The sequence below is a fragment of the Coptis chinensis genome, chromosome 7 (genome assembly GCF_015680905.1).
Source record: "Coptis chinensis isolate HL-2020 chromosome 7, ASM1568090v1, whole genome shotgun sequence".
Taxonomy (NCBI): domain Eukaryota; kingdom Viridiplantae; phylum Streptophyta; class Magnoliopsida; order Ranunculales; family Ranunculaceae; genus Coptis; species Coptis chinensis.
Window position 1 is genome coordinate 54,731,748 of NC_141462.1, and position 13,712 is coordinate 54,745,459.

The 13,712-nt window shown below is 36.1% G+C and overlaps 1 protein-coding gene and 1 long non-coding RNA gene across 4 annotated transcripts; both read left to right on the top strand.

Moving 5' to 3' along the window:
• Positions 1–1,343: 1,343 nt before the first annotated feature.
• On the top strand, positions 1,344–13,669 carry LOC147487999 (thioredoxin-like protein AAED1, chloroplastic). 3 transcript variants are annotated; one of them, XM_086570570.1, is made up of 9 exons: positions 1,344–1,577; positions 1,660–1,801; positions 1,881–1,926; positions 4,351–4,410; positions 6,216–6,252; positions 11,848–11,927; positions 12,397–12,488; positions 13,095–13,155; positions 13,456–13,669. In XM_086570570.1, exons 1-9 carry the CDS (start codon positions 1,397–1,399, stop codon positions 13,516–13,518), a joined length of 762 nt encoding a protein of 253 aa, XP_086426696.1. In that variant the 5' UTR covers positions 1,344–1,396; the 3' UTR covers positions 13,519–13,669. The 3 variants fall into 3 exon arrangements, 2 of the variants coding, with proteins under 2 accessions (XP_086426696.1, XP_086426697.1); XM_086570571.1 differs by having other exon boundaries at positions 1,687–1,801; XR_015201007.1 differs by having other exon boundaries at positions 1,358–1,577; positions 11,848–11,950; positions 12,401–12,488.
• Positions 3,144–3,834, top strand: LOC147488000 (uncharacterized). Its single transcript, XR_015201008.1, has 2 exons — positions 3,144–3,262; positions 3,616–3,834. It is a non-coding gene; the product is annotated as an uncharacterized LOC147488000 (long non-coding RNA).
• Positions 13,670–13,712: the final 43 nt, after the last annotated feature.

Consider the following 13,712-nt stretch of genomic DNA (forward strand, 5'->3'; position numbering starts at 1 on the left):
AATCAAACGAAATTACAAGAGAGAAAACCCAAAACCCCTTCCCTGTTTTAATCAAACGAAATTACAAGAGAAAAAAACCTAAAACCAAAGTCGAGAAATAGACGAAGTTATGCGAAGCTTCAGTTATTTTAAAGAAGTTGAACAAAGATAGCAACCATTATCCAACAAATCAAAGACATTGAAGATGAAGTATCACACCATTATCATTTTTTTTTTTTTTTTTTAAATTAAACCTTGGTGGATCTTTAGCTCAAATGGGCGAGCACTTTGGAGATATCCAAAGGTGATGGTGGTTCGATTCCACCAAGATCCTCTAAAATTTTAATGTTAATCGAACAATGATTGTTCATTTTGTACTGTTGAACACGTATTGTTCATACCTACCTTAAGTATGAACACGTATTGTTCTATGAACACGTATTGTTCATATCTGTTTGGGGTATAAACATTTATTGTTCATATCTGCTTTGGGTTCATGTGTTTTTGTTGGTATGAACACGTATTTTTCATATCTGTTTTAGGTATGAACAATCAATGTTCATATATATTTTGGATATGAACAATCAATGTTCATATCTATTTTTGGTTCATGTTTTTTTAAGTAGATATGAACAATCAATGTTCATATATGTTTTGGGTATGAACAATCAATGTTCATGTCTGTTTTGGGTATGAATATTTATTGTTCATATATGTTTTGGGTATGAACAATCAATATTTATATCTGTTTTGGGTTTATGTTTTTTTGGGTATGAACACAGATTGTTCATACCTACTTTAGGTATGAACAATCTGTGTTCATATCTGTTTTGGGTGTGAACATTTATTGTTCATATCTGTTTTGTTCATACCTATTGTTCATAACTAAGGATATAAACAATTATTATTTATATCTGTTTTGGGTTTATGTTTTTATAGCCGCAATCAATGTTCATAGCTGATGTTCAACATGGGTAGATATGAACAATCAACGTTCATACCTATTGTGGGTATAAACAAGCATTGTTCATACATATGAACAATGCTTGTTCATAGCTCAAATAGGTATGAACACTCATTGTTCATAGCTAATATTCATAATTGGAGGTATGAACAATCAATGTTCATAATTATTGTTCATACATGAATAGGTATGAACAATGAACAATGAGTGTTCATACATATTGTGGGTATAAACAATCAATGTTCATAATCGGATTGTTTCTATTGGGTCGGGCCATTTATTTTTTTTCTTCAGGAGTATATTTGACATTTCATCTACCCGAGCCATTCTTATTTCGCGTCAAAAGTAAACTTGAACTTTCATTAATTACAAAAATAAAGTGTACTCTATAGTTCCTCTTACTGCCGATTTGTCCTCTATAGTCGCTCCCCGTAAAAAAATCAAAACATAACCATGGCCACTCCGCTCATTACACCTCCCTCCTTGATAAATACAACTAAGTACACCTACGCTAAAAATTCCCTAAAATCTCCATTTACTCCTCCACGCTCCATAATCAGTCTCAAACATAGCTACGCCCCGTTCGCAAAGCGAAACCGAATCACTGTACTCACTGCATCATCCAATCCACCTGGCAAGTTTCCCACGTTTTGTTTTGTTTTGTGTTTTTTACACGTAAAGTTTTTGTCCAGTCTCAAAAGCTTTTTAATAAATAGGAAATGCTTCTACTCTGATAAGTGAAGATACACAAAGCTTGTTGAATAAAGTGAATGTATTTGACTTAAATGGAAATGCAACTGTAATATCTGATCTTTGGAAAGATAGAAAAGCTTTGGTTGCTTTCGCTCGTCATTTCGGGTATACATTTTCTTTCAATACACATCTTTTTTTTCTGTTCAAATTGATTATCTCATTGTCACTTTTATGTTTACTGCAGATGTGTTCTTTGTCGAAAACGGGCTGATTATCTTGCTTCTGTCAAAGTAAGTGATCCTGTTGCTTTATTGTTTTTTCTTTGCTCAACGGGTGCAAAAACATATTTAAAAGATCCCTGCGGTGTCATCGTTGACATAATTTGGAAACTGATGCTTATAAATAGACAAAAGGAAATAAGAAATATCCCTGTGCTTCTAGTCATGGGATTTAAATGGCTTTAAAATGAAAACAGTAACTAATAGCTAGTAGCTATATTATTTGAAAGTGAAGTTATGGGCTCTATGGAAGGAAAGGGAGAAGAAGGTGTTTCATTATGAAGCTAGAGATTCACATCACATCATTGAATAGACAAGAGGGAATCCATCATTTAGCCAGCTGAGCTGTAAGAACTTTGCGTACTATTGGAACTTTGCTACAATGCAAATCTTGTTGTAATTTGTTTGGTTATATTGCTCATCTCAGTGCCTTCCTTTGGGAGCATAGAGGCAGGATGGCAAATGACGAAGGGGCAAAGTGATACCGAACTAGTTGGGATGTCTCTTATATGTACCCACACTGCCCGGCAACCACAAGAAACTGCCCCACCTCGTCACAGACACATATATACAGTTCCTTCAGTGTTGGAAAGTTGTGAAGACTTTCTGCTCTTTTGAAATCCCGGATGTTCAATGAAAATTGTCAACTGGAAAGAAAGTTAAGAGGATTCCGAGAGAGATTGTTGATTACATGTAGCACTGACATATTCTATTGCATGATAAGAATAGCCTCTAAGTTGGACTACCCTTTTTTTGTGCTAAAATAAAGGGTTCCGATTCTTTGTGTGACGCAGATGAAGAAACCTCTAAACTCTTACTCTATGAGAAGCAAGTATGGCCTGGGGCCAAGGCTGCCATGGGAATCTCAAGACTAGTTAGAGATTCAAGAAATACCACAAAGTAATACTCTGTCTTCGGACTTTTCAGAAGCAATACAACAAAGTCTGAAATATTAAGAGCTATGGTTTGTGCTACAGTCCCTGAATGACCGAGAGGAATAAAAGAAGACTCAAGAAATGGTCCAGTAATCAACAAATATCAGAACTAAACTGATTACCAAGATGAAAACCTACTTTGAGAGATCTTTGGAAGATGTCCAAGATACTATTGAGATTGGCTGATAGAATGGGCATAGATATCAAATTTGATTGATGTAAATGGGATAGACCTCAGCAAGATGACTGGCGCTCAACAGTAATAGTTTTGTGAGTGACTCTTTAGCTGGCTATGGAGGACTGTTGAGGGATGTCCATGGGACAGTTTTACTAGCTTTCCATGGCAAATCTAGGAAAATATCTGTGATATATCAAGAACTGCCTGCCATTTCCCATTTCAGGAGGACGTAAAGGTGATAAATCTAGGAAACCTAACAAAGTTAAATGTTCTCATTAGATCAAAAGTTATATGCCCTCATAGAGGAGGATAAAAAAGACAAGCTGTACTTGAGAATTTCAAATTAATACAGGTCGAGTTCTAAAATGTTTTATGTCGTATAATTCTTCCATTTGTTAGGTAGCTGAAATCTTCAAGATTTCGTGTGCTATTAGGATTCCGTTGTGCGCTCTGATGTAACTCCTTGTTACCATTTGCTTCTTATATATAACAGAAGGTTATATAGGTTCTGTCCAACTGGGGAATCTACCATTTTATAACCCCCAGAGAAAGGTGCAACCATTCCTAATCCTTTCATGATTTCTGCAGCTTCAAATCCAAATGAATTCTTGAACTTTGGTTTCTTGAACTCACCCACTTGAACATCGAGCATGCAGTGATGATCTAAGAACCCAGGCTGAGAGCCTATCTTCTCTACCAATGCTTGCGGTCACATCAGTTAGAATGAAATACATGGTGAAGTGCCTCTTATTTTCACTATGTCTTTATGGGAATCTGAGGAGTTTGAAACCATCATATGCACTGAGGTACTGTTTCTTAGTGCTCGTCCCTACTTGCAGAAAATTCATTGTCATCAGATTGGGATGAGATTTCCCCTTGCTCTCTTCAAAGCTGGAAGTTCTATTAAATTTCCAATTGGATAAAAATTAAGAGAATTGGGAGAGAGTGACTTTAAGGGAATCCTTTCTGAATGGCAAATCTTACCCTCCTAAAAACAAGTTCATTAGCACCAGCAGTCATCAGTAATATTTGTTTATTTTTGTTACATCAAAAAATCTGGCATATTCTAGTGCATGAGAAGATTATATTCTGAGCTAGAGTATTTTTTCTTTGTGCTTAAAGGTTACTCTACTCTTTTTCGTTGTTTTCCATTTCAGTGTGCCCAAATGTTGCTTCTTTATATCAGAATTTTACTTTACAGATAGGATTTACGTGCTAGAAATCTTTTATATGATCATCTATAGTTATCCTTTTGTATCATTAGCACAATATCGTCTCCTACTATAATCAATAATAGGCATTTTATTTTGATTCTATGTGCAGGATAAAATGGATGCAGCTGGAGTGACACTCATATTAATTGGACCTGGAAGCATTGATCAGGTATGGCATGTTTGTCTTGTTGGATGCACTGTGTTGAATTCTAATGTATTGGTGACTTGGATTGGGAAGCCTGTTTTAATTCTGGGATCATCACCCAAAGGTTTTACCAACTAAGCTAGTTGGCACCTGCTATCGGTTGCTTTTTATTATTTCATACAGATCAATAGTAGTTCCTTGATGTAGAATTGATTGGAATTCAGAATTATAAAAAGAAACCAATGGAATTTAGAAAAAAAAAAAATCGTTGTGGCTGTGGTTTTTTCAATTTCGCTTTCTTCACTTGTTTTTTACACTGGAAATCATTCGGCATGTGTCACTGATTTTGATAATCTACACTCAAAATCATTCATGCGTATTGTCTAGCCGTTTTGATATTTTGTAGACTTTAGTTCAGCATTAATCCTTCAAATATAATTATATAAAGCATTCAGACCTAGTCAACATTCATGCGTATTGCTGCATCGCTTGAGGAATGAGTTGACTAGGTCCATAGGTTTTTAGCTATTAGTACTCTAGTGTGTTTTTTTATTCGGAGCCACTTTATGTTATTGGCTATGTAAACCTTTTACATGGATTGATGGATGTTAGAGTTCTAAGAGGACATCTCCTGAGGGGATATAAGGACTCAGGAGTTGTCCCACAATACTACTCTTATACTACTCTTTTTCGTAGTTTTCCTTTTCAATGTGCTCAAATGTTGCTTCTTTGTATCAGAATTTTACTTTACAGATAGGATTTACGTGCTAGAACTTTTTTATATGATCATCTACAATCATCTTTTTGTATCACCAACCAGATATTTTAGGAAGTTTCTATTATTGTAAACTCTTTTTTGTTTTTTGATCGATTAAACTCTTATTTTTCATGTATATATATATAGATATTGAAGTGATACAAGGCCGAAACTAATAAGGCCGAATTCTTTCCTCTCCACTAACAACAATACAATTTTTACTACTATGGAATCATGGAAATGAATGCGAATGAACCATAACTATGTAGCCCTATGTATCCGTAACTATCATGGAATCATGAAACCATAACTATATTTTTGGGGCCACTCCAGTCATTGCCAATTAGTTTTGAGTCGGATATTCCAAATTCAAGATGGTATAAGAGCATGCTATTGTTTCTGGCCAAGTGCTCATTTTCACCCACTAAAATCAAAGTCCAGGTGGTAGGTCAACTCACCTCATACGTGAGGGGGTGTGTTGCAATTATTATTCTCACATTGGGAGTTTAAAGCCTTCTGTAACAGTAAATAAGTTCCTAGGACTGCTCCACTTGTTGCCAACTGCTTTGATATGGATGTTCCCAAGAAGTCTTTAACTCTCCATCAGTGCTTGGGCCAAAAACTTCTTTAAATTCAATCCAACGCGAGACATTTTAATGTGGTTTTTGTGAATGGTGCTCTCGGGGGGTGTGATGTCGTGCATCTATAGGTCATAGGTTCTTTGTTTTATCTTTGGTTAATCTTTAATTTTCAATAATTAATTAATTGGGCAATGAAGTGGTTTTAGAAAAGTCCAAATTATGATTAGTTCTTATGAGGTTTCTTAGTTGAGATCTGTTTAAGGATTTTATGTAATAGGAATAAATAATCTTGAGTTTCTTCATTAAAAAAATTTGGATTCGTTATGGATTTTGGGTCTTAGACCACAAAACTGAATTACTTCTTCTTCAATTTTTTATATATTTCGATCTTTCTGTGCATTTACCGTCAATTGTTTCTTACATCTTAATCAATTTCTATTTTAATAAATTGCCTGAACTTTGTCAGGACTGACACAATTATTCTGGTTCAGGCAAAAGCTTTTGCCGAGCAAACAAAATTCAAAGGAGGTATGTTTCACCATTTTGCTATTTTTTGAACTACAGCATGATTTCCCTCATCTGTATTGGACAATAGTCTTGATTTCAACCAATGACGTCACTGGTTTTCTTCCAGCTAATTATACCAATCTGCTCCAAGATGCAGACCTTTTATCAAAAGCTTGTTTGTTTAATTTATTCTTATTATTACTTTCTTTGTTTGTGTGTTTCGCTAACCGCATTTTCAATCATTTTATCACTGTTATACTAACTATTTGTATTGCAGTAATGTAATGTTTTAAAAACACCTTTAAGCCTCGAGGCGGAATGCTTCCTTGAGGCTCAAGGCGAGCTTTATAGGCTTATGAAGTGCAAGCCTCAATTAAAAATAAATGGCTTCAAATATTTTAGAAGATATTATAGATATCTCGAGACAACTATAAATAAGTGCTTGTCATTTGAAGAAATCTACGTAGACAAGCATAATGTTATTGAGGCTTGTGAACTGTCGAGTTGCATAGAAGAATGCTTGAAAACTGCAAGAGGCATAGCCTAGTAAGGAACAATAAAAACTTCTGAGGTCTAAGATGCTCAACAAGTAATATCACAACGCCAAAATACTAATTAGTAGGCAATAATTACATTGCTATATAGATACAAATAAAACGCGTATTAGCAAGCACCAAAAGTGGCCCATCCCAGATTAGCATTTTATCATAACGGAGAGCAAGAGCGACTTTGATGGCCAATTTTTTCTTAGGGAAGACGTGTCTTTTCTCATTCAATCTTTTCCTTTGGAGGGAAGGTGAGGAAGATTACCGCTTATAGTATCTTTGACTTCAGTTTTTTGGTGGCTTTCCGCCGTTGACAGGCCGTAGGTGGCTTTGTGACTAGTCAGGAGATGATGAATCCCCCACGCATCAAGCAGGTTGCCCAACCTGCTGCAGATCAGCTGTGTGCTGCTTCTACTCCAACAGTGAATGTCGAAAATTCTTAGAGTATGACTTCTTTACACGGAGTAAGCCCTTTTCTTTTTCTCCTATTCTAGAGCATTATCAGCCTGAGATCATTAATGGTGTTGCGGAAGTTTGTTCCTTTATTCTGGAGGAAGGCAGTGTGTTCTGGAATAACTACTTGGTGGGTTATTTTGTTGAACAAAGACTCCTTCACTCTATGGTCTAAAACATTTTTGAGAACAATGAAACATTAAGGGGAGTTTTGAGATGCTAACTGATAAGACATTTTTTATTTCAAATTTGGTTGCGATGAGGAAAAAAAAATGGTTATTGAGAGGGGGCCTGTGTTTGTTGCTGGTAGAGTGCGTCATCAGACCTTGCTCGGAGGAAATTGAACAACAAAGGGAAGGTATCAAGACAGTTCCTATATGGGTGACGATGGATTTACCAAAACAAACGTGAACTAAATCGGGTATTAGCTTTGCAGATGGTATGATTGGTAATCCTATCTGTGTTGGCGTGGTCACACAAAATAAAACCAGACTCCATTTTGCTAGGATGTGTTGAGGTCGACACAGATTGTACTTTCCTCAGTTCTGTAAGTTTCAATCTTAATAAAGGCATCATTGCTGATGTGGGGCTGGACTCCCTTGAACCTTCGGTTTGTAGGAAATGCAACGCCTTTGGACATGCAGATGCTAAATGTAATAAGAACAAAAAAAAAGTATGGAAATCTAAGGGACCAGCTTCAAAGACAGCAGCAGTACCTTGTGCTAATGTTGAGAAGACTAATGCAGATAGAGGCCAAACTAGTACAAGAATAAACATTAATGGTTTGGAGATTGGGGAATACACAGAAGCAGTTCCTAGTGATAACAGGGAGAAGACTATCCTCGCTAATGCAATTGAAATGGATATTGAGGTCTACAAAGCAGCTTAACCACAATCCAATAAGTACAGAGAATTATCCAGCTCTTGTTCCTATGTGGAAGACACAACAGTTGAAGTAATGCCAATAGTTGATGATCAAGTTCGAACTGGTATTGGTGTAGGGATTATAGGTGAGTTCCACACTATTTCAACTCCAATTCTTATTACAGATGGAAATGAACCACTTGAAGACATGCATTATATTCAAGATAAGGATAATCATTGTTTTATTGATGAGGACGTTGACACAGCGGATGAGTCTGTTTCTCTAAGTGAAACTGATCCCTTTTCAGATGCCCATGCATTGAGGATGAATTGGTGGTGCGTACAGGCATTAGTACACCTAAAAGGGGTAATGAAGATTAAGACCAGATCACACCAAGACATCCTTGATCAAGATGCAGGTTTGACTAGGCCATCCAGAGGATAAAGAGGGAGACCCAAGGGGTCTACAAGCGAATTTAATTGAGTCTACTATGTGTATGGAATGTGAGAGATATTAATGACCCCCACAAAGCTGAAGAGGTAAACAAAGCTAGAATTGGTGAACATTACGTAATTTTGCTTTATTAGAAACTAAAGTGAAGGTGGATAACTTTGATAAAATAAAGAATATATGATAATTGTAACAAGATAAGCAGTGGTGGAATTTGGATCTGCCGGAATCCATCTCTTGTTACAATCTGGAAGCTGAAGGTTAGTGTTCATTTTATTTTCTGTAAGTTATGTTTTCTGCCTACTTCTGCAGGTTAATTGATGACTGTTGTGTATACTAGTAATGCAAGTTTTGATATACTCACTTTATGGAATAATCTACTGTGACTCCCTAATACTAACAGAGTAACAGTGCCGCATGGTTGGTAATTAGGGATTTTAACAATGTTCTTCACTCATAGAGGATGGGGTAGGAGCTGGTACATCCAAGAGAAACAATTGACTTTGCCATGTTTTGGAAGCTGCAGGGTTGTCAGATTTGAAGGCTGCAGGTTTCTTTTACACTTGGTAATTCAGATGGTAATAAGAGGATTTTATCTAAGATTGATAGATGTCTAGCTAATAGTGTTTCAGTGAGGTCTCTCACTACCACAGAGACTGAGTTCTTGCCTCGTGGCATCTAGACCACTGTCCTATAATAGCGATATGGACGGATTTCACCCAAAGAGCTATAATGGTTGGGTGTATCATCTGAGAAGAGAAGGATTGATTTGAAACAAAACTTGTTTGTTCTGATTTCTTCTCTTACCTTCCAGAGTTTAGAGATGAGAACCAAACATTAGAACCCTAGTAGGTAAAGAGAGAGAGAGAGGAGGGAAACTAGCGTCCAGACTCGTGAGACTTGCCCCACCCTTTTGTGGCTATGACTTGCAAATCTCAGGTAAAAGCAGCTATCCTCAATGAATATATTAATAAACAAAAATATAAAAATAAAAATAAAAATACACATATTGATGTGAACTTTAGAAGGCTTACAATTTAGAAACTAATGGAGAAAGAAAGTAACAAGAATACTTAAATGCATAACTCGAAATAACCTAAAAACAAAGAAGCCTAATTAGTAATTATTAACCCTAAATCACATCATATATCAAGGAGATTAGCAGTGAAGTTTACCAGAGAGAGAGAATAGCTAACGGTAAAGACATTTTTGTGGCATGATCCATGGTGTAAAGATGGTGCACTGATACAGAACCAATCAGCACTACAGGCTTGGAATTTCCCATAGATGCAACAGTTGAGGCACTTATAACTAAAGGAAGATGGAATCGGTTTGTAGTTTGTTGTCAACCTTAATGATGCAGAGTTAAGGAAGACTATTCTTATTTTCCAACCAATGAACATATTATATGTGCAGGATACAGTTATTTGGACTGCTTCACAATCTGATTAGTTCACTTCTAGCACATCTTACTTGGCCTTGAAGAAGATTGTAGTATAGGTGTACTGGTGTAAATTAGCTTAGGGTAAATAAGTGATACCTAGACACCCATTTTCATACTGGCAACTGTTTTTTTAAAGTCTCCCAACACAGACACCCATTTTCATGCTGCCAACTGTTTTCTTGAAGTCTCCCAACACAGGATAGACTGATAAAGAAGAAGGTTCTAAATAATTTATTATGTTGTCTGTGTAACCGTGATTCCATGAGAGAGAGAACAACAAACACTTATTCTTTCAGTCTCCATATTGACATATTCTAAAGAGGTTTGGAGGGGCATCAAGTCTGCTATTGGTATCGTAACTGATGATAGGAACTCTAACAGAGAGTGGTCAACCATTCTCAAGTTCTCTAGGAGAGAAATTATGCAGCTGAGACATACAAAGTCTATGTATGTGCAGTGGTCAATTGCATTTGGGTGGAGAGGAACAACAGGAGAGTCAATAACTCAAGGTGTCCAGCTAATGTTGTGAAGGACAGGTGAATCAGGGACACGAAACTCTACTTGCAAGCTCAATTGACTGTAGTAACTGACACAGATCAGACCGGATTACTAATTCAGATATTGGGTTTAAACCTTATGTCAAGAAGCGAGGAGAACATTAACTGTTCATAGATTAAACCTATTCCAGGTAAAGTTAATTGCACACAGATGGTTCTTTAACCAGCAACTCTGGGATAGGTCGTCAGAGAACATGAGGGAGAGGATCTGTTGCCATTTAGTGGAAGCAGCACAAGAAGGTGTATACATACTCTAGAACTAATGGTAATCAAGACTGGAATAGTGGGTTGTTTACAGAAGGACTTTATGAAAGTGGTGGTGGCATCAGATTCATTACATGCAATTAACTGCATCATCAAGATTGAAGCGCCCCCCTTGGAATTGCTTGAATTTGGTCCCGAGTATCCAGAGTTTATGTCCTGTGTTTGAGGTCATTTCTTGTATTGATGTTTTGTAGGGAGACTAATAGATTAACAAATTAAAAGAACAACAAAAAAAATATGGAAAATAGATTGGTACCGTAGATCCACTAACATCTCTAGGTAAGCCTTTGGAAGATAATATTTTGTATTTTGTGCCTCCTCTTGATTTAGAAAGTGAAATAATTGTAAAAGAGGAGGTAGCTAATAGGCTGCACACAAGGTTGGTTAAGTAATACAGGTGAGGTACCCCATTCTAATTTCTAACCGAAAAGTTGATAACAGCAAGACAAGTTTAAACATTGCCTACTTATAGATTGGGACTTGTAGGTGATTTCTAAATTTAAAAGGAAGAAATAAAAAAGATCTGAAAGAAGCGCTTCATTGAGGCTTAAGCCTCTCAAAACCTCGAGGCGTACCCCTCATTAGTGTGATGTGGAAGCCTCTTCAACTAGTGGAGAGGCTATAGCCTCAATGCATTTTTTCTCCAAGAGGATTGAAGCGTAAGCCTCGATCTACTTTTTAAACATTGCCAATAATGACTGTGTTGCCATTACACCTTATTTGAGGACATGTTTACTACTTATATCTTCATCCTCTTTAGTCTTCTCATCTTTCTACAAGCAACAATCTTTAGTTAGCACATTCCTTTGGAGCTGTTGTTGGTCAGATGCACATGAAAGTTATCTTAATCTACTAACCATTGCTACCACCTTTCTGGAGCTGCTCCAAAATTATTTAGTGGACTCACTTCAATTTGTGTTTTCTAGTCTTTATCGTCATCTATTTCAGTACCAGATGCCTGGATAGTCTAGTGCAGTACTCTTACTTTCTGACATTAAATTTTTTTAAACACAATCCTAATCCTTATTTTTCGATCAGAAATTTATGCAGATCCTAGTCACTCATCATACGACGCGTTTAGATTTGTTTCCGGAGTTGCAACTACATTTACTCCAAAGGTATCAAAGCCACAGAAGAATAGGTGGATAATGCCTTGATCGAAGTTATATTTATTTCAATTGGTTGTGAACATAATGGATGTAAATATGTATACATTTCATAATTACATCTCTTTTTATCTATGTTACATGGACACGCCATATTTTGAAAACAATTCGTATTGGTCTATCGGATTCACGGACACATTATATGTAACATACCTCAATTTTTGATATTTCTGTGTCAGACACTTGGTATCCATGTCGGATACTGACACGCCTTCCTGGTCAATGTAACTTAGTTTTTTATTGAATTTGGGCATCCAACTTAAAACCAATTGGTAATAATGGGAGAGGCCCCAGGATTTATATATTTGATTGCGAGGCTTTAGACACCCAATATGGGATTATAATCTCAATACTTTTTTTTGTGGTAATTCATTTCGTTATTACTTCAAAGCTTTTCTGTTGGATAATCCTGAAATTTTAGGCAGGTTTAAAGATAATAGAGTCATACATGGAAGGATACAGACAAGACTGGGGGCTATCCTTTGATAAAGACACCAGGACCAGAGGTGGTTGGTATGTAAACTACTTCTGAACTATTCTTGTATGAACTCCAGCAACCATATGAAAGCTTAGTTTAGAACAATTTATGAAATGATCACCGTCATATGAATAATTTATCATGTTCTCAAACGACCCCCTGTACTACGTTTTCATGGCGATATGGTGAAAATTTCTTTAAATTAGCAAATAGATCTGGATGAAACTTTGAATGACTTAAGCAGGGACTTTAAAGAATTCAAATGTACCTCTGTAATATGTTTTCTTGGTTTTGTTGTCATGTTTTCATTACATAAAAAGATAGATGGGAGTTGGAACCTTAAAATTTTCTTGAAGTCACTATTCTTGTTAAGGAAGAGTAACCAATGGTGTATTTGATTGATTGGAAATTTCTCATGAAGAAGAAATATAATAGCAAAGAAAGCTTTCATATATATTCTTTTGGATGGAGTATAATATTTGTTTATAGAAAAAGTTGAGGCCTGGTCAAGCAAGGATATATGAAGAGTCAATGTCCGCTTTGTATTTGTTTCAGACAAACATCTGTCTGTAGATGAAAGAAAATATGATATCATCTTCTTAAATATTGTATCTTAATAAGGTTCTATACTTATTTTTCAGGCAGCAAGGAGGAATTGTTGTTGCAGGTCCTGGCAAAGATAATATCTCATACATCCACAAGGCAAGTATTTTGGCATTTGTGTTCTTTTCCTTGTTAATTAGTGTATTTACATTTTCCGGACGAACACCTTATGCGTGCTTGCAATAGTTTATAAGTTGGTTATTTATGGAGATTTAATTTCATTTAGAGCAATAGGTCACTCTTGCGTGCAGCATCAAGTGCTCTTGTTGCAATGAAAGAGTTCATTATAGTTGACATGCTCGCAAGAGCAGTTTGAGTGTGGAACTATAAGTTGACCTTTGTATTCTTTTCCTCGTTAATTAGTATTATTGTCAATTATTCGTGACTTAATTTTTTCAGGACAAAGAAGCTGGGGATGATCCTGACATCAATGATGTATTGGAAGCATGTTGCTCTTCGTGAAATGGACTTGGGATATCTAATCTTCGCTTTAGTAGATGAAAACTGTCCCTGGTTTATATGTAATTATGAACTATGATATCTGTGTGCATGAAGCCTATTACATATATATCTCATACTCATTTTGCAGCTATTCGAACTGCATTCAAGAGCTTGTTCACCTGTGTTTTATTGCAACTAGTTAAAGTTTTCAAATA